Raw genomic sequence first — 22,181 nt, forward strand, 5'->3', positions numbered from 1 at the left:
TCTGCCGCTGCGATCACTTCTGCCTGCCAGAATTGACGTCAGACACCCGCCCTGCAAACGTCTGGACACGCCTGCATTTCTCAAACCACTACCGGAAAACGGTCTGTTGACACCCAGAAACGCCTCCTTCCTGTCAATCTCCTTGCGATCGCCCGTGCGAACGGATTTGTCGTAGAATGCATTGCTGTGCAACCAGAGGTGTAGCTAAGTGCCATGGTGCCCGGAGCAAAGGTATGCCCCCTCCCCTGTACTGGATTGGGTGCCTGCCCAACATCTGGTGGAATGTCATATTTGAAAAGAAAAAATATTAAAAAATCCGAAATTGGTCACAGGTTCAGTTCTAGAACTTGTATAGCTCATAGTGAAAGTTTCCCCTGGGCACCCCCCCCCCCCCCTCGCCCCCCGCCAAGTTTAAAACTGGGACAGTGCATCCCCAGGCACACAACAAATATATAGGTTCGTGGCTTCATGGGGAAGGGATGTGACCACAAAATAGTGCCAATTCACATTACACTGCACAGTAGTTTCCGTTAGTCACGTTACACCACACAGTAGAGACGCTTATACATGTTATGTTGCAGCCGTAGCAGCCGGGGCAGGGAGGAGTGCTGCAACACCTGGGGCAGAGAGAGGTCTGCAGCAGCCAAGGCAGAAAGAGGTGCTGCAGCAGCCGGGGCAGAAAGGTGCTGCAGCAGCCGCGGCAGAGAGAGGTGCTACAGCATTCGGGGCAGAGAGAGGTGCTACAGCATCCAGGGCAGAGTAAGGTGCTGCAGCAGTGAAGGCTGCAGGACAAAAGTAACCCGGCTGCACAGCTACAAGCAGACAGTGAGACATGTGGGTGGGCAGAGCTATGGCATGTGCTGGATGTCAGTGTCAGCTACTGTCACCACTGGCCTGACCTGTTCCTTACCTAGTCTCTGAGTCCGAGTCAGTGTGCGCCTCATCTGCGCCCTCTAACTTGTTTGGTGCCTGGAGCTCGTGCTCCACTGGAGCCACCCTCGCTACACCCGTGTGCAACGACACGCTTTGCACTCGTACGACGCGCCTGTGCAGTGCATTGCATATGCATTTCTGACCTGATCACTGCGCTGCGAAAAATGGCAGCATGCGATCAGGTCGGATTGACCCCCAAAATGTACAGTGTTTCTGTTTTAGGATTAGGATGATGACCAGAGGCGTAACTAGGATTTTCAGAGCCCAGGGCAAGATAAAGAGTGGCGCAAAATCCCACCCCCCAAAAAAAGGGTGTGGTCACTGAAAATGGGGCGTGCCAACATGACTATCACCTACCCCGTGTCGCCTTTCAGCACACTATCACCTACCCCTTGTGTCATCTCTTAGCACACCTTCATTAAATTTTTGCACAGTACGCATGCAGAGTCCCCTTTTTACACAGTGCCAGATACACAATTGCCCCACAGTGCCAGATACACAGTGCCCCACAGTGCCAGATACACAGTGACAGATACAGCGGCCCACAGTGCCAGATACATATTGCCCCACAGCGCCAGATACAATGCCCCACAGTGACAGTTACAATGCCCCACAGTGCCATACGTGCCCCACAGTGCCAGATACATGCCCCACATCCCAGATACATGACCCACAGTGCCAGTTACATTGCCCCACAGTGCCAGTTACATTGCCCCACAGTGCCAGTTACATTGCCCCACAGTGCCAGATACATGCCCCACAGTGCCAGTTACATGCCCCACAGTGCCAGTTACATGCCCCACAGTGCCAGTTACATGCCCCACAGTGTCAGTTACATGCCCCACAGTGCCAGTTACATTGCCCCACAGTGCCAGATATAAGACCCCCCAACCGCCCCCCCCCCATCACTCACCACTTCCTTCCCTCTGTGCTATGTGAGTGGAGGAGAGCGCAGCGCCTCGCCTGCTCCTCAACGCTCCAGCAGCGGCTATGTGGCGGCGGCTATGTGGTCTCCAGTGGCGGCTCCGGCGGTGGCTATGGCTATGTGGCGCTATGTGGCGCCTGTTCGTTAGCCAATCAGAGCTCGCAGACGGCAGCTAATCAGGAGCCGGTCCGCAAGATCTGATTGGCTAACGCCACCGGAGACCTCACACGCGCAGTGCTGCTGGCAGCGCCGCACGGCAGCGGCGGTGAGGACATTAAGGGGAGGGAGAGACGCTGCGCTCTACTTCCCTCACATTGTGGCATGACGAGGCGAATGGGCATGATGCCCTGGCTGCCGGCGGCGCCCCCCTCTGCTGGGCCAGCCAAGGTGCCCAGGGCACGTGCCCCACTCACCCTACCCTAGTTACGCTTCTGATGATGACACAGTCTCAATTATACACAGAATACCGGCATGCCATATATTATTGGATTCAGCTTGATCTGCTTGCACGACTTAGTATACACATTTGCAGCGAAGACACATTTTCTGGGGTTAAATGTGTAAAAAGATGACCCTTGCATCTGTTTAGCCTGACTGCAGCAAAGATGTAAGGACACATTTATACATGTACACTATGTGTAAAAGGACATCATATCAAATTAAGCCATTAGGAAAAATTTACTCACTAAATCATGTTTTTGCTAGAGATGTGCACAGAAAATTTTTCGGGTTTTGTGTTTTGGTCTTGGATTTGGTTCCGCGGCCGTGTTTTGGATTCGGACGCGTTTTGGCAAAACCTCCCTGAAATTATTTTGTTGGATTCGGGTGTTTTAAAAAAAAAAAACCCTCAAAAACAGCTTAAATCATGGGTCTTCAAACTGCGGCCCTCCAGCTGCTGTGGAACTACACATCCCAGCATGCTCTGCCTTAGTTTTAGCATACCTTTATAGCAAAACTGTGGCAGGGCATGCTGGGATGTGTAGTTTCACAGCAGCTGGAGGGCAGCAGTTTGAAGACCCATGGCTTAAATCATAGAATTTGGGGGTAATTTTGATTCTATAGTATTATTAACCTCAAAACCATAATTTCCACTCATTTCCAGTCTATTCTGAACACCTCACACCTCACAATATTATTTTTAGTCCTAAACTTCGCTGGATGACTAAGCTAAGCGACCCAAGTGGGCGGCACAAACACCTGGCCCATCTAGGAGTGGCACTGCAGTGTCAGACAGGATGGCACTTAAAAAAATTCGCCCCAAACATCACATGATGCAAAGATAAATAAAATTAAAAAAAGAGGTGCACAATGGAATTGTCCTTGGGCCCTCCCACCCACCCTTTTGTTGTGTAAACAGGACATGCACACTTTAACAAACCCATCAGTTCAGTCACAGGGTCTGCCACATGACTGTGGCTGAAATGACTGGTTGGTTTTGGCCCCCACCAAAAAAAGAAGCAATCAATCTCTCCTTGCACAAACTGGCTCTACAGAGGCAAGATGTCCACCTCATCCTTATCCTCCGATTCCTCACTCCTTTCACTGTGTACATCCCCCTCCTCACAGAGTATTAATTCGTCCCCACTGGAATCCACCATCTCAGGTCCCTGTGTACTTTCTGGAGGCAATTGATGGTGAACGTCTCCACAGAGAAATTCATTCATTTTGATGAACATCATCTTCTCCACATTTTGTGGAAGTAACCTCGTACGCCGATCGCTGACAAGGTGACCGGCTGCACTAAACACTCTTTCGGAGTACACACTGGAGGAGGGGGGGGAAGGGGGGGCAACTTAGGTAAAATAAAGCCAGTTTTTGCAAAGGCCTCCAAATTCCTCTTTTTTTCCTGCCAGTATACATACGGACTGTCTGCCGTGCCTACTTGGATGCTGTCACTCATATAATCCTCCACCATTCTTTCAATGGTGACAGAATCATATGCAGTGAAAGTAGACAACATGTCAGTAATCGTTGGCAGGTCCTTCAGTCCAGACCAGATGTGAGCTCTCGCTCCAGACTGCCCTGCATCACCGCCAGCGGGTGGGCTCGGAATTCTTAACCTTTTCCTCACAGCCCCAGTTGCAGGAGAATGTGAAGAAGGAGCTGTTGACGGGTCATGTTCCGCTTGAGTTGACAAGTGTCTCACCAGCAGGTCTTTGAACCTCTGCAGACTTGTGTCTGCCAGAAAGATACAATGTAGGCTTTAAACCTAGGATCGAGCACGGTGGCCAAAATGTTGTGATCTGATTTCAACAGATAGACCACCCGTGAATCCTGGTTAAGCGAATGAAAGGCTCCATCCAGAAGTCCCACATACCTAGTGGAATCGCTCCATTTTAGCTCCTCCTTCAATCTCTCCAGCTGCTTCTGCAAAAGCCTGATGAGGGGAATGACCTGACTCAGGCTAGCAGTGTCTGAACTGACTTCACGCGTGGCAAGTTGAAAGGGTTGCAGAACCTTGCACAACGTTGAAATCATTGTCCACTGTGCTTGAGTCAGGTGCATTCCCCCTCCTTTGCCTATATCGTAGGCAGATGTATAGGCTTGAATGGCCTTTTGCTGCTCCTCCATCCTCTGAAGCATATAGAGGGTTGAATTCCACCTCGTTATCACCTCTTGCTTCAGATGATGGTGCTGGCGCTCCAGTCTTCGGCACGCGGTGGCTGAATGCCGAAAGTGGCCCAGCATCTCTTGCACGTCCCTGTCGTTTTAAAAAAAATTCTGCACCACCAAATTCAATGTATGTGCAAAACATGGGACGTGCTGGAATTTGCCCAGATGTAATGCACGCACAATATTGGTGGTGTTGTCCGATGCCACAAATCCCCAGGAGAGTCCAATTTAGGTAAGCCAATCTGCGATGATGTTCCTCAGTTTCCGTAAGAGGTTGTCAGCTGTGTGCCTCTTATGGAAAGCGGTGATACAAAGCGTAGCCTGCCTAGGAACGAGTTGGCGTTTGCAAGATGCTGCTACTGGTGCCGCTGCTGTTGTTGCTGCGGGAGGAAATACATCTACCCAGTGGGCTGTAACAGTCATATAGTCCTGAGTCTGCCCTGCTACACTTGTCCACATGTCCGTGGTTAAGTGGACATTGGGTACAACTGCATTTTTTAGGACACTGGTGAGTCTTTTTCTGACGTCTGTGTACATTCTCGGTATCGCCTGCATAGAGAAGTGGGACCTAGATGGTATTTGGTACCGGGGACACACTACCTCAAGAAATTCTCTAAGTCCCTATGAAATAACGCCTGATACCGGACGCACGTCTAACACCAACCCAGCTGCCAAGGCCTGAGTTATCCGCTTTGCAACAGGATGACTGCTGTGATATTTCATCTTCCTCGCAAAGGACTGTTGGACAGTCAATTGCTTACTGGAAGTAGTACAAGTGGTCTTCCGACTTCCCCTCTGGGATGATGATCGACTCCCAGCAGCAACAACAGCAGCGCCAGCAGCAGTAGGCGTTACACTGAAGGATCCATAGGCAGAATCCCAGTCAGGAGAGGACTCGTCAGACTTGCCAGTGACATGGCCTGCAGGACTATTGGCGTTCCTGTCTAAGGAGGAAATTGACACACTTGACACTGTTTTAGGTTGTTACACTTAAAAGGGAACATTTTTCCATTTACTTACCAGGATGAGGTGGGGACATAGGGCAGTCCGTGTCTACTATATGCACTCCTGGGAGGACCTCCGGAGGCATGATCTGTTTGAACTCCTCCACAAATGCCGTGTAGTGGTTGTGGCTGCTGTGGGTCTCGTCCTCCTTCTGTCTATAGACTCTTGAGCGGACTGCATTGATTGCGTACTGGATCAACCTCCACATGGCCTTCTGCTGGGATGCAGGAGTCCTGTACACCTGGGCACCCAGAAGGCGTGGGTACATCTGCACCATGACATGGAACAGTTCTCCTCAAATGAATACCTTGCACTGCGTATGGCCCTGTTCCTGCCATGTGCTGATGTTCCATCCTCTTCATCCTCCTCCTCCTCAGTGTCCTCCACACAAGTTGCCTGCACCTCCTCCTGCTCTACTACTTCTATGTCAGACACAAGCTGCTGCTGGGAAATGGTATCCTCCTCTTACTGTACCAGCCTCCTCCTCCACTCTCTACCTACTTGACTGGATACCATGCATAATCAGAAAATGCCAATCACTGCTACCTTCTCACTCTTAAACCACCTGCTCCTCTACAAAATATGACAACCTTTCAAAGGACAAAATGGAGGGTGTGGGGTTTATATAAGGTGTATAATGCTTCAATCATGCAACTTTTTGGGCCAATGGGTGACATTCTCTTACACTGTGGACCTCCTAAACTAAAAAAATGCATTCTGGAAGGTCCAACAATTATGCACATGCATTTAAAACTCTTTCCAGTTGGTCTAAAAATATTGGACTTTTTCTAGTCTAAATACCGTGACAACTCTGATCTGAAGCACAGAAGCCAGAAAATAGACACACATTTGTATTGTCCGATGTGTTGCAATAATTTCCCAGGTAGTATTATTGGCTCCCATTACATCCTTGGGTAATTTAGACTTGATCACTGTTGTGCATTTTCGCACAGCTGGCGATCAGCAATAGACTGCACATGCGTATGCACCACAATGGCAAAGAACAACAGGCATCACCAGACAGTGACAGGCTGGTGCGAAAATTTAGATTGCACAGCCATTCGCAAGGTGATTGACAGGAAGAGGACATTTGTGGGTGGTAACTGACCATTTTCTGGGAGTGTCATTGAAAATGCAGGTGTTCCCAAGCATTTTGTCACGATCCGGGTATCTGGACGCCATTTCTTACCCATCAGATGCCTCCTAAGGCTGGCTCAGCGCTCCAGGACCGGATCCCATCTGTTATCCTGATGTGTACATTCCTGTATCCTCTCCTGTCACTCTGGGACGCTGTCACAGTAAACGCCATATTACACCTGGCATGGCGTCTCCCGCGGCCTCCGCCGCCGTCCCTGAACTTCTGCATGCAGAGTGTCTGAGTGGCGATTACGTCAGCCGCGGCCTCCGCTGTGTCCGCGTGGTTGGATGTGCATCTGTCAGCCTGGCGCCTCCTGTCTCCGGTGGCCGGCGCCGCCATTACTGTTTTCATTACCACATGGATTACAAACCAAACTTCCCTCCAAGTGTCTGCATGGGCGCAGCCATCTTGGATTCTGTCAGCTGATCATTTCCACCAATCTGTTCTCAGTATTGATAATCTGCATAATTGCCTAGCCAATCCCTTCCTTGCTGCAGGTATAAATACACTGTGCCTGAGCAAGGAAGGCGTCAGTGCTTTGGTTGTCAAACCTAGTTCCTGTTTGTCTCTCTCCTGTGATTGTCTTCCAGGTTCCAGCTCCTGTCTCAAGACTTCCACCATAGAGACCCGCACCAGCATTCCACCTGCGGTGTAGCCTGACTCTCCAATCCATTGTGGATTCATCTGTTTCCAGCTACAACATTACCTGCTTCCAGCTCAGCTTCCAGCAGAGTACAGCTTCCCTTAAAGGGCCGGTGTCCTTTCTACACTTTACCACTCTCCACCGGTATTATTATTTCTCCGCTCTCAAGTTCTACATTTCAGTTCATATTTCATCGCTCCCAAGTTCATTTATTATTTAACTGGTTCCAGCCAGTATCCACTCCGTGCTAACAACAGTCTGGTTCCAGCCAGTATCCACAGCAGCTGTTTTATCTTCAGCAACCCAGCTTTTCCTGGAACACCAGCTGGCACAATCCTGGGTTATCTCCATTGCTACAGTCGGGCCTGGTAAGGACTTTCCATCTAGAAGATCATAAGAACTATCTCACACTACCAGTGCCCTGTGGCTCCTGCCATCCTGTAGTACCCAGGAACTGTATTTATTCTTTGCTGACTTTTACGTTTTCTTTTACTGCTGCTGTGTTGCGGAGTTGTCATAATAAACATCATTGACTTTTATCCAAGTTGTCGTGGTCACGCCTTCGGGCAGTTATTATTCATGTTACTTACATGTCCAGGGGTCTGATACAACCTCCCAGGTTCCGGTACATCTCAGCCCCTACAACTGAGGCTGCCTCCCGTCAGCTCAGGCCCTCAGTTGTAACAGTAAGCACTGACCTAATGAATCCAGCCGGAGACCAGGATCAAGCGGCCAGGCCGATGCAAGAACTGGCAGCCCGACTAGAACATCAGGAGGCTGCACAGGGCCACATCATCCGCTGTCTCCAGGATCTCTCTACTCGGCTGGATAGGATTCAGACAACTCTCCGTGGATCAGGCGCGTCTGGTGCGTCAACCACAGTGACTCCAGCTATAACCCCACCCACCTTACCCATTTCTGCTCCACGTCTTCATCTTCCAACACCAGCAAAATTTGACGGATCTCCAAGATTCTGCGGGGGATTTCTCAACCAGTGTGAGATTCAGTTTGAGCTACAACCTAGCAATTTTCCCAGTGACCGTACAAAAATTGCCTACATTATTTCTCTTCTCAGTGGCTCAGCCCTTGATTGGGCATCACCGTTATGGGAGAGGTCCGACACCCTGCTATCTTCCTACACTGCCTTCGTGTCAACATTCAGGCGCATCTTCGACGAGCCAGGCCGGGTAACCTCAGCTTCATCCGAGATTCTCCGTTTACGCCAGGGGTCACGTACTGTAGGACAATATCTGATACAGTTCCAGATCCTGGCATCCGAACTGGCATGGAACGACGAGGCCCTGTATGCTGCATTCTGGCAAGGCTTATCTGAGCGTATTAAAGATGAGTTAGCTACCAGAGACTTACCTTCTAAGTTAGATGAGCTAATCTCACTCTGCACGAAAGTTGATTTACGTTTCAGAGAGAGAGCAACTGAGCGTGGAAGATCATCTGCTCCAAAATCTTCTGCTCCTCCTCCTCGTCAACTGTCACCATCTAAAGATGAGCCCATGCAACTTGGCCGTTCCCGTTTAACTCCTGCTGAGCGCCGAAGACGTCTCTCCGAGTTTCTCTGTCTCTATTGTGCAGCTCCGTCTCACACCATTAATGCCTGTCCCAAACGTCCGGGAAACTCCAAATCCTAGCTCGCCAAGGAGAGGGCCGGCTAGGAGTAATGATCTCCTCTCCATCTCCTCAAGATTGTAATCTCCCAGTCTCGCTTCAAGTTGCTCAACGTTATCGGAACGTCATTGCCCTCCTTGATTCCGGAGCAGCTGGGAACTTTATTACCGAAGCCTATGTTAAACGGTGGTCCCTACCCACCGAGAGACTTCCTTCGTCCATTTCTTTAACTGCCGTGGATGGCAGCAAAATTTTTGATGCAGTTATTTCTTTAAGGACTCTACCAGTTCGTCTGAGAGTGGGAGTTCTTCATTCCGAACTTATTTCTTTTTTAGTGATTCCAAGAGCCACACATCCTGTGGTCCTGGGCCTTCCATGGCTCCGTCTTCACAATCCTACAATTGATTGGACGACTACGCAAATCCTGGCATGGGGTTCCTCCTGTGCTGAGACATGTTTGTTTAAAGTATTGCCTGTCTGTTCTTCCTCCCCCAGGTCGTCTGATGTTCCACCTCCTCCATATCAAGATTTCACGGATGTGTTCAGTAAAGCTTCTGCTGATATCCTTCCTCCTCATAGAGAATGGGACTGTCCGATTGATCTCGTTCCAGGGAAGGTTCCACCTCGAGGCCGAACTTATCCGTTGTCTCTGCCTGAGACGCATTCTATGGAGGAATATATTAAAGAGAACCTAGCAAAGGGGTTCATTCGACCTTCTTCTTCTCCAGCCGGCGCAGGCTTCTTTTTTGTAAAAAAGAAAGATGGTGGTCTGCGGCCGTGCATCGACTACAGAGGTTTGAACGACATTACCATCAAGAACCGTTATCCTTTACCCCTGATTACTGAGCTCTTTGACAGAGTTAGCGGAGCTACCATCTTTACAAAGCTGGACTTGCGAGGTGCATACAATCTCATCCGGATCCGTGAGGGTGACGAGTGGAAGACCGCCTTTAACACCCGTGACGGACATTATGAGTACCTCGTCATGCCCTTCGGATTGAGCAATGCTCCAGCTGTCTTCCAGCATTTTGTCAATGAGATCTTCAGAGACATTCTATACCGTCATGTCGTGGTCTATCTAGACGATATCCTCATTTTTGCCAACGATTTAGAGGAACATCGTTTTTGGGTTAAAGAGGTTCTGTCCCGTCTCCGTGTCAATCATCTCTATTGCAAATTAGAAAAATGCGTCTTTGAAGTCAAGTCCATTCCGTTTCTAGGGTACATTGTGTCCGGTTCCGGACTAGAGATGGATCCTGAGAAACTACAAGCAATCCAAAATTGGCCGGTACCCTTAACCCTCAAAGGGGTCCAGAGGTTCTTAGGGTTCGCCAACTATTACCGAAAGTTTATACAAGACTTTTCCACCATTGTGGCGCCTATTACTGCTTTCACTAAGAAGGGTGCTAACCCGTCCAAGTGGTCTGAAGAAGCCATGCAAGCATTTCATCTTTTAAAACAAAGGTTCATCTCTGCGCCTGTTCTGAAACAGCCTGACATCGACTCTCCTTTCATCTTAGAGGTGGATGCCTCCTCCATTGGAGTAGGAGCGGTGTTATCTCAGAGGGCTAAAGATGGCCATTTACACCCTTGCAGTTTCTTCTCCCGGAAGTTCTCCCCAGCTGAGCGCAACTATGCCATTGGCGACCAGGAGTTGCTAGCCATCAAGCTCGCTCTAGAAGAGTGGAGGTATCTGTTGGAGGGAGCTTCTCATTCAATCACCATACTTACAGACCACAAGAACCTTTTATACCTGAAGGGCGCACAATGTCTCAACCCTCGTCAGGCCAGATGGGCACTTTTCTTTTCCAGGTTCGACTTTAAACTCCAGTTCTGTCCGGGCTCTCAGAATCGCAAGGCCGATGCCCTTTCCCGCTCATGGGAGCAAGAAAATGAGTCAGAGTCTTCAGACAAGCATCCTATTATAAATCCGTTGGCATTCTCCACGGTAGGGATGGACTCTACGCCCCCATCAGGGAAAAGTTTTGTGAAGCCGATGCTAAGGAAGAAGCTCATGCATTGGGCCCATGCTTCCCGTTTTGCCGGACATACAGGTATCCAAAAAACCCTGGAGTTTATCTCTAGGTCCTATTGGTGGCCAACTCTGAAAAAGGACGTCTTGGAGTTTATTGCATCTTGCCCAAAGTGTGCCCAACATAAAGTATCCCGCCAGTCGCCTGCGGGGCAACTGGTTCCACTATCCGTTCCCCGTCGACCATGGACCCACTTGTCGATGGATTTCATTACAGACTTACCCATGTGCAACAAGTTCAATACCATCTGGGTGGTAGTTGACCGGTTCACCAAGATGGCACACTTCATTCCTCTCATCGGTCTTCCGTCAGCTTCCAAGTTGGCTCAAGTATTCATACTAGAGATCTTCCGACTCCACGGTCTTCCTGAAGAAATTATCTCAGATCGAGGAGTTCAATTCACAGCCAAATTCTGGCGAAGTTTATGTCAAGTCCTCCAAGTCAAGCTAAAGTTTTCCACGGCTTACCATCCTCAGACCAATGGTCTAACCGAGAGGGTGAATCAGGACTTGGAGGCCTTCCTCCGCATCTATGTGTCCTCCTCTCAAGATGACTGGGTTCAATTACTTCCCTGGGCCGAGTTCTGTCATAACAACCAGTATCATTCTTCATCTGCTTCAACACCATTCTTCACGAACTTTGGATTCCACCCTAAAGTCCCTGAGTTCCAACCGCTTCCAGCAACTTCTGTTCCCACAGTGGATATCACCTTGCATCAGTTTGCCAATATCTGGAAGAGCGTACGATCAGCTCTGCTCAAGGCATCGTTCAGGTACAAGAAGTTTGCGGATAAGAAGCGTCGAGCAGTTCCTGCTCTCAAGGTGGGTGATCGGGTATGGTTATCCACGAAGAATTTGAGGTTAAGAGTTCCCAGTATGAAGTTTGCACCTCGCTATATCGGTCCTTTCAAGATTGAACAAGTCATCAATCCTGTTGCTTACAGACTCCAGTTGCCTCCCTTCTTAAAAATACCCAGGACATTCCATGTTTCCCTGTTGAAACCGCTGATCTTGAATCGGTTTCATTCCTCACTTCCTCCAACTCCGAAAGTCCAAACTCAACGAGGCGTTGAGTATGAAGTGGCCAAGATCCTGGACTCACGTCACCGTTACGGTCAACTACAATATCTTATTGACTGGAAGGGTTATGGTCCTGAGGAACGTTCATGGACCAATGCTTCTGATGTCCATGCTCCTGCCTTGGTCCGGAGATTCCATTCCAAGTTTCCTCAAAAGCCAAAGAAGTGTCCTGGGGCCACTCCTAAAGGGGGGGGTGCTGTCACGATCCGGGTATCTGGACGCCATTTCTTACCCATCAGATGCCTCCTAAGGCTGGCTCAGCGCTCCAGGACCGGATCCCATCTGTTATCCTGATGTGTACATTCCTGTATCCTCTCCTGTCACTCTGGGACGCTGTCACAGTAAACGCCATATTACACCTGGCATGGCGTCTCCCGCGGCCTCCGCCGCCGTCCCTGAACTTCTGCATGCAGAGTGTCTGAGTGGCGATTACGTCAGCCGCGGCCTCCGCTGTGTCCGCGTGGTTGGATGTGCATCTGTCAGCCTGGCGCCTCCTGTCTCCGGTGGCCGGCGCCGCCATTACTGTTTTCATTACCACATGGATTACAAACCAAACTTCCCTCCAAGTGTCTGCATGGGCGCAGCCATCTTGGATTCTGTCAGCTGATCATTTCCACCAATCTGTTCTCAGTATTGATAATCTGCATAATTGCCTAGCCAATCCCTTCCTTGCTGCAGGTATAAATACACTGTGCCTGAGCAAGGAAGGCGTCAGTGCTTTGGTTGTCAAACCTAGTTCCTGTTTGTCTCTCTCCTGTGATTGTCTTCCAGGTTCCAGCTCCTGTCTCAAGACTTCCACCATAGAGACCCGCACCAGCATTCCACCTGCGGTGTAGCCTGACTCTCCAATCCATTGTGGATTCATCTGTTTCCAGCTACAACATTACCTGCTTCCAGCTCAGCTTCCAGCAGAGTACAGCTTCCCTTAAAGGGCCGGTGTCCTTTCTACACTTTACCACTCTCCACCGGTATTATTATTTCTCCGCTCTCAAGTTCTACATTTCAGTTCATATTTCATCGCTCCCAAGTTCATTTATTATTTAACTGGTTCCAGCCAGTATCCACTCCGTGCTAACAACAGTCTGGTTCCAGCCAGTATCCACAGCAGCTGTTTTATCTTCAGCAACCCAGCTTTTCCTGGAACACCAGCTGGCACAATCCTGGGTTATCTCCATTGCTACAGTCGGGCCTGGTAAGGACTTTCCATCTAGAAGATCATAAGAACTATCTCACACTACCAGTGCCCTGTGGCTCCTGCCATCCTGTAGTACCCAGGAACTGTATTTATTCTTTGCTGACTTTTACGTTTTCTTTTACTGCTGCTGTGTTGCGGAGTTGTCATAATAAACATCATTGACTTTTATCCAAGTTGTCGTGGTCACGCCTTCGGGCAGTTATTATTCATGTTACTTACATGTCCAGGGGTCTGATACAACCTCCCAGGTTCCGGTACATCTCAGCCCCTACAACTGAGGCTGCCTCCCGTCAGCTCAGGCCCTCAGTTGTGACACATTTTCAGGGATGTTATGTGACATCAGCTCTGGACCTGATCAGCCTGTTCTCATCGCACTGTAGGAGTAAGTCCTGGGCTGCGCACAGACTGCACACACTGGAAAAATCATTCAATGGTGAGTGAGGTGCGAACGGATTTGCAGCTGTCCGCTGACTGAGGTTTTTTTGCAGCTGGGCGTACACATGCAATCGCACACTTGCATGGCAAATATACACTCCCCTTGAGCGGCGACTATCTTAATGCAGCACAACAAATTTAGCAGCCCAGCGACCAGGTCTGAATCACCCCCAATGTCTGTTAACGCAAAACCATTGTGGCACAAGCACAGTGTTAAAGTCGCTTTACTCTGTACAAAATCGGCATTGCATCCATCACTGAATCAGTCCCCGAATCAGGCTTAAATGCATAAATACACAGGGGTTAAAGTGAGCCAGAATGGGGCGGAACTGCGTTCTGTCAGTTTCACTTGGAGACGGAACGCAGTTTCGCCTCCTCTGGCTCATCTAACCCGATGTGTGTCCGACGCCACAGGGAAATGCCAGGTACCCGCTGAGATTGTGTTACCAGCGGACGCCCGGGTCCCTCTCCACAGCGGAAGCCGGCAGCAGGAGCTCACTACTGAGCTCCAGCTTCTGGCTCCCGACTCTGTCAAAGTGCGCTATGGGACAGACGTCATGACGTCTCTCCCTTAGTGCCGAGGAGCGGAAACCGCAAGGACTGCAGCGCTCGGACCCAGGAGCGGGGCTTGGTGAGTATGGTGTTCTTTTTGTTGGTTTTTTTTATATGTGTGAGTGTATTAACAGTGCTTCTACTGGGGGTAAACTACAAGGGGGCAAACAAGGAGGCAAACTACAATGGGCAAACTACAAGGGGCAAACTACTGGGGGCAAGCTAATGGGGGCAAGCTACAAGGGGGCAAATTATAAGGGGGCAAACTACAAGGGGGCTAACTATGGGGGGCAAGCTACTGGGGGCAAACTACAAGGGGGCAAACTACAGGGGGGCATTCCTACTGGGGGCACAACTTCAGGGACTAATACTACTTGGGGGCATTACTACTGGCGGCAAACTTCAAAGGGGCAAACTTCAGGGGGGCTAAACTACTGAGGGCATAATTACAAGGGCTAAACTACTGGGTGCATTACTCCTTGGGGCATTACTACTTGGGGGCTAAACTACAAGGGGGCAAACTACAGGAGGGCATTACTACTGGGGGCTAAACTACAAGGGTGGTAACTACAAGGGGGTTAAAGTACAGGGGCTAAACTACTGGGGGCATAACTACAGGGGCTAAACTACTGGGGGCATTACTATTTGGGGGCTAAACTACAAGGGGGCCAACTACTGGGGGGCATTACTAATGAGGGCTAAACTACAAGGGGGCTAAACTACTGGGGACTAAACTACTAGAGGCATAACTACAGGGGCAAAGCTACTGGGGGCATAACTACAGGGGCTAAACTATTGGGGGCATTACTACTTGGGGGCTAAACTAGTGGGGGGCATTACTAACGGGGGCTAACTACTGGGGGGAATCTACATGGGGCTAAACTACAGTGGCTATACTACTGGGGGGCTAAACTACTGGGGGCATAACTCCAGAGGCTAAACTACAGGGGGAAATTACCACTGGGGGCTAAACTACAGGGGGGCTAAACTACATGGGGCAAACTAAATGAGGGCTAAACTACATGGGGCAAACTACATGAGGGCTAAACTACAGGGGCTAAACTACTGGGGGTATTACCACTGGGAGGCTAAACTAAAGGTGGGTAAACTACTAGGGTCATAACTGCAGGGGCATTACCACTAGGGGCATAACTACTGGGGATAAATGACTGGGGGCATTACTACAGGAGACATTACTACTGGGGGCAATACTACACAGGAGCTTTACCATTAAGGACATTACTAATGGGGCATTACTAATGAGGGCATTGTAAAGGAGGCACTTCATAAGGGGCATCGCTCCTGGGGACATAAGGGACACTACTACTGGGGGCATTGTATAAGGGGCACCACTACTATGGGCTCTATATAAGGGGCACTACCACTGTGGGCACTACCAGTAAGGTGGACATTTCATAAGGAGCACTACTACCGTGGGCATTGTATAAGGAACACTACTGCTTTGGGCATTATACTGTATGTATTACAGCATGCTACTACTGTGGACATTATGTGTATTAGGGGTGCTACTACTGTGGACATTATTACTATTATGTGACCACGTCCCTTGGCACGTAATACCTTTATTACATGGGCGCCGGGGGGAGGGTGGTTGAGTTCCACCACCTCTCTAGGACCACTGTAAGCACTGTATATACATACACATGCTGAGTAGCATTAAACTCTATGGTCAGACTGCCCCTATCCCTATGCTTGCATTCATATCAGTCCATACAATAATTGCACCAGCCCTATTGTTGATGCAAAACATACAGTATGTCTGAATACCAGTGCCCCTTAGTTAATAGAGAGTAATGAAGACATGATCAAGTCATGGCACCCTGGTTACTTGGTAATTATTATTTATTTATTTATACTTTGAGTCAGTGCCTCACTGAGCAGCACATCACTAGTTCACTGACAGCAGCACATCCCTGCTTCACTGACAGCAGCACATCACTGCTTCACTGACAGCAGCACATCACTGACAGCAGCACATCCCTGCCTCACTGACAGCAACACATCCCTGCCTCACTGACAGCAGCACATCCCTGACTCACTGACAGCAGCACATCACTGCTTCACTGACAGCAGCACATCACTGACAGCAGCACATCCCTGCCTCACTGACAGCAACACATCCCTGACTCACTGACAGCAGCACATCCCTGACTCACTGACAGCAGCACATCACTGACAGCAGCACATCCCTGCCTCACTGACAGCAACACATCCCTGCATCACTAACAGCAGCACATCCGAATCAGAATCAGCTTTATTGGCCAGGTATACTTGGCTATACAACAGCCAAGAAGGTAACAGATAAGCAGGTGCGGGGGGCAAGTAAAGTCATACAGATAGGAATACCATATGTTTTGTGTTTTGTGTTTTGGTTTTGGTTCTATTTCCCCGCTTTTGCTTTGGTTTTGGATTGGCTAAAATCACTGAATTTTGATCCTATGGTATTATTAACCTCAATAATATTAATTTCCACTCATTTCCAGTCTATTCTGAACACCTCACACCTCACAATATTGTGTTTAGGCCTAAAAGGTTGCACCGAGGTCGCTGGATGACTAAGCTAAGTGACACAAGTGTGCGGCACAAACACCTGGCCCATCTAGAAGTGGCACTGCAGTTGGTGGCACTTAAAAAAACTAGGCTCCAAATAGCACATCATGCGAAGAAGAAAAAGAGGTGCAATGAGGTAGCTGTATGACTAAGCTAAGCGACACAAGTGTGCGTCACAAACAACCTGGGACATGCTGGAATTTGCCCAGATGTAATACACGCATAATATTGGTGGCACAGGAGAGCGTACCCCTAAACCAAACACACACATGGCAAAGCCTGTAAAAATAATTTGGATAATAACCCTTTTATTTGGAGCTTTTATAATAATATGCAGCACAGGCGAGCGTACCCCTACACCACACAGGGCAAACCCTGTAAAAATGATTTGGATAATAATATAAGTAATGTATATAACCCTTTTATTTGGAGTAAATAATATACAGCACAGGACACCACCACTGGACTTATGGCAGTACACCTGAACTTATACGGCAGTACTCCTGGAGTTGTACGGCAGTGTCAGACAGGATGGCACTTTAAAAAACTAGTCCCCAAACAGCACATGATGCAAAGAAGAAAAAGAGGTGCAAGATGGAATTTTCGTTGGGACCTCTCACCCACCCAAGGATAATTCCACCCACCCTTATGTTGTAAAAATAGGACATGCACACTTTAACAATCATTTCAGCAATAGGGTCTGCCACACGACTGTGGCTGAAATGACTGGTTTGTTTGGGCCCCCACCAAAAAAGAAGCAATCAATCTCTCCTTGCACAAACTGGCATTACAGAGGCAAGATGTCCACCTCCTCCTCATCGTCCGATTCCTCACCCCTTTCACTGTGTACATCCTCCTCACAGAGTATTAATTTGTCCCCACTGGAATCCACCATCAAAGGACCCTGTGTGCTTTCTGGAGGCAATTGCTGGTAAAGGTTTTCCCGGAGGAATTTATAAATCATTTTGAAGAACATCATCTTCTCAATGATCGCTGACAAGGTTACCGGCTGCACTAAACACTCTTTTGGAGTACACACTAGAGGAGGGGCAACTTAGGTAAAATAAAGCCAGTTTGTGCAAGGGAATCCGAATTGCCTCTTTATCCTGCCAGTATACGTACGGACTGTCTGACATGGATGCTGTCACTCATATAATCCTCCACCATTCTTTCAATGGTGACAGAATCATATGCAGTGACAGTAGACATGTCAGTAATCGTTGGCAGGTCCTTAAGTCATGACCAGATGTCAGTACTCGTTCTTGACTGCCCTGCATCACTGACAGCGGGTGGGCTCGGAAATCTTATCCTTTTCCTCACAGCCCCAGTTGCGTGAGAAAGTAAATGAGCTGTGGACGGGTCATGTTCCACTTGAATTGACAATTTTCTCACCAGCAGGTCTTTGAACCTCTGCAGACTTGTGTCTGCTGGAAAGAGAGATACAACGTATGCTTTAAACCTAGGATCGAGCAAGGTGGCCAAAATGTGGTGCTCTGATTTCAGCAGATTGACCACCCTTGAATCCTGGCAAAGCGAATGAAGGGCTCCATCCACAAGTCCCACATACTTTGCGGAATCGCTCAGTCTTAGCTCCTCCTTTAATTTCTCCAGCTGCTTCTGCAAAAGCCTTATGAGGGGAATGACCTGACTCAAACTGGCAGTGTCTGAACTGACTTCACGTGTGGCAAGTTTGAAGGGTTGGAGAACCTTGCACAAGACAGAAATTATTCTCCACTGCGCTTGAGTCAGGTGCATTCCCCCTCCTTTGTCTATATTGTAGGTGGATGTATAGGCTTGAATGGCCTTTTGCTGCTCCTCCATCTTCTGAAGCATATAGAGTGTTGAATTCCACCTCTTGCTTCAGGTGATGGCAGGGCAGGTTCAGGAGTGTTTGATGGCGCTCCAGTCTTCAGCACGCAGTGGCTGAATGCCGAAAGTGGCCTGCAATTTTGCGGGCCACCGACAGCATCTCCTGCACGCCCCTGTCATTTTTCAAAAAATTCTGCCCCATCAAATTAATTGTATGTGCAAAATATGGGACGTGCTGGAATTTGTATAGCTGGGGGTGTGCTCTGCGCTCCCTGTAATGGTTACTTGTATGTTCAGATATCCGTGCAGCCCAGGTTAGAGTAGGAAACTCTTTTCGGTTGTTTCCTTGTTTTTTTGCAATCTCTAGGGGGAAGGGACGCCACGTGCTGGAATTTGCCCAAATGTAATGCACGCACAATATTGGTGGCGTTGTCCGATATCACGAATCCCCAGGAGAGTTTAATTGGGGTAAGCCATTGTGCGATGATGCCCCTCAGTTTCCGTAAGAGGTTGTCAGCGGTGTGCTTCTTACGGAAAGCGGTGATACATAGCGTAGCCTGACTAGGAACGAGTTGGCGTTTGCAAGATGCTGCTACTGTTGCTGCTGCTGTTGTTGCTTTGGGAGGCCATACATCTACCCAGTGGGCTGTCACAGTCATATAGGCCTTAGTCTGCCCTGTTCCACTTGTCCACATGTCCGTGGTTAACTGCATTTTTTAGGACACTGAGGACGGTTTTTCTGACGTCTCTGTACATACTTGATATCGCCTGCCTAGTTAAGTGGAACCTAAATGGGATTTGGTACCGGGGACACACTACCTCAAACAATTTTATAAGTCCCGCTGAACTAATGGCGGATACCGTATGCACGTCTAACACCAACATAGCTGTCAAGGCCTCAGTTATCTGCTTTGCAAAAGGATGACTGCTGTCATATTTCATCTTCCTCACAAAGGACTGTTGGACAGTCAATTGCTTGTAGTACAAGTGGTCTTCTGACTTCCCCTCTGGGATGACTATCGACTCCCAGCAGCAACAACAGTAGCGGCAGCAACAGCAGGCCTACCACTCAAGGATCCTCCGGAGGAATCCAGGTTAGGAGAGGACTCCTCAGTCTTGCCAGTTACATAACCTGCAGGACTACTGACGTTCCTGACTGAGGAGGAAGTTGACGTTGAGGGAGTTGGCGGTGTGGCTTGCAGGAGCTTGGGTACAAGAAGGGATTTAGGTGTCAGTGGACAGCTTACGCTCTTACCCAAAGTTTCACAACTTGACACTGACTTCTGATGAATGCGCTGCAGGTAAGGGAGGATGTTCCTAGGTGGTTAACGTCCTTACCCCTACTTGTTACAGATTGACAGAGGCAACACACGGCTTGACACCCGTTGTACAGATAGAGTATGTGGAGAAATAATTCTACACCGAAGAGGTGGCTTTTTTAGTATTTTGCCCAGCCATCACAATAGGCTTCTTCATCCCACGGACAACAGGTGTCTCCCCCGGTGCCTGATTTAAACAAACTACATCACCATCAGAATCCTCCTCGTCAACTTCCTCCTCAGCACCAGCAACACCCATATCCTCATCCTGGTGTACTTCAACAGTGACATCTTCAATTTGAATATCAGAAACTGGACTGTGAGTGCTCCTTCCAACACTTGCAGGGGGCATGCAAATGGTGGAAGGAGCCACCTCTTCCCGTCCAGTGTTAGGAAGGTCAGGCATCGCAACAGTCGACAGACTTGGACTCGCCTTGGAGATTTGTGATACCATCTTAGAACTATAGATGAGCGGGTTTGGTTCTCAGAGAACCAAATCCTACCGGACTTCACGTCATGAGCCCAGATCTGAGTCAGGCTCGGACTTCTTGCCTGACTCGGAAAGCCAGTACGAGGCAAAACGTCATCATCCCGCTATCGGATTCTCGCGGGGTTTGGATTCCATATAAGGAGCCGCGCGTTGCCGCCATTTTCACTCCAGCATTGGAGAGTGTAGAGAGAGGACGTGTCTACGTCCTCAGTTTCCTCAGTGTCTGTGTCTTGTGCTGCCTCTGTCCAGTCACAGTGGTTGTGTCCTCTGCTGCCATATGTCCAGTACTGTCCAGTGGTGCTGTGTTGTGCTGCATCAGTCCAGTCACAGTGGTCGTGTCCTCTGCTGCCATATGCCCAGTTTAGCTGTATAAGTCCAGTCCATTGCAGTGGTGCTCTGTTGTCCTGCATAAGTCCAGTGGTGTTGTCCCTGTGCTGCCGTATATGTCCAGTGGTACTTTCGTATATGTCCAGTGATCCTGCCGTATATGTTCATTGATACTGCCGTATACTGTATGTCCAGCGGTACTGCAGTATAAATCCAGTGACCCTGCCGTATAAGTCCAGCGGTACTGCCGTATAAATCCAGTGATCCTGCCGTATAAATCCAGTAATCCTGCAGTATTATTCCAGTAATACTGGCATATAAATCCAGTCCAGTGATACTGCTGTATATGTCCATTGCTACTGCCGTATATGTCCAGCGGTACTGCCGTATATGTCTAGCTGTACTGCCGTATAAATCCAGTCCAGTGGAACTGCCATATAAATCCAGTGATCCTGCTGTATAAATCCAGTGATCCTGCTGAATAATTCCAGTAGTAGTGGCATATAAATCCAGTCCAGTGATACTGCCGTATATGTCCATTGATACTGCCGTATATGACCAGCGGTACTGCCGTATATGTCCAGCGGTACTGTCGTAAAAATCCAGTGATCCTGCCATATAAATCCAGTGATCCTGCCTTATAGTTCCAGTGGTACTGGCGTATAAGTCCAGTCCAGTGATCCTGCCGTATATGTCCAGTGATACTGCCGTATATGTCCATTGATACTGTAGCGGTACTGTCGTATAATTCCAGTGATCCTGCCGTATAATTCCAGTGATCCTGCTGTATAATTCCAGTGATCCTGCCATATAATTCCAGTGATCCTGCTGTATAATTCCAGTGGTACTGACGTATAAGTCCAGTCCAGTGATCCTACCGTATAAGTCCAGTGGTACTGGCGTATAAATCCAGTCCAGTGATACTGTCTTATATGTCCAGTGGTACTGCTGTATGAGTCCAGTCCAGTGGTGCTGCCATATAAATTCAGTGGTGCTTTCCTATGCTGTATATTATTTACTCCAAATAAAGGGGTTATTAATATTTAATCCAAATCATTTTCACAGGGTTTGCCCTGTGTTGTGTAGAGGTATCGCATATTGTTATATAACTCCAGAAAAATAATGGAGAACAAAAATTTGGAGGATAAAATAGGGAAAGATCAAGAACCACTTCCTCCTAGTAGCAACCTTTGACAATCAAGCTGTTGTGATACTGCACATACTAGCATGTCCTGCCACAGTTTTATCATGCCCTACCAGCAACTCTGTGGCATGGCATGCTTGCCTTTGTACAATAATTCCATAGACATTTTCTCTGTCGACATTATGACTACATCCTGTTTACTGATTTAGTTGATTTATTACTTACCGGAAACATTTTGAAAACTTGCAATTTGTAAGTTCTTATTCCATGTCCAAATTTGTAGTAAGGCAAAACAAGTGTTATATTTCGTAGGTATTGTGCAAATAATATTATCAGTGTCAAAACTC

The 22,181-nt window shown here is 48.5% G+C and overlaps 1 protein-coding gene across 4 annotated transcripts in view; it reads right to left on the reverse strand.

The window, feature by feature from the left end:
* SLC23A1 (solute carrier family 23 member 1) overlaps positions 1-22,181 on the reverse strand; it is an 894,224-nt gene that overhangs the window by 442,036 nt on the left and 430,007 nt on the right. For all 4 annotated transcript variants that reach the window (XM_063928249.1, XM_063928250.1, XM_063928251.1 and 1 more), the window contains exon 7: positions 22,060-22,180. In XM_063928249.1, the coding sequence (XP_063784319.1) occupies positions 22,060-22,180 (121 nt within the window). The remainder of the gene's footprint in view (positions 1-22,059; position 22,181) is intronic.

This window comes from Pseudophryne corroboree, chromosome 6, assembly GCF_028390025.1.
Source record: "Pseudophryne corroboree isolate aPseCor3 chromosome 6, aPseCor3.hap2, whole genome shotgun sequence".
NCBI classification, from domain to species: domain Eukaryota; kingdom Metazoa; phylum Chordata; class Amphibia; order Anura; family Myobatrachidae; genus Pseudophryne; species Pseudophryne corroboree.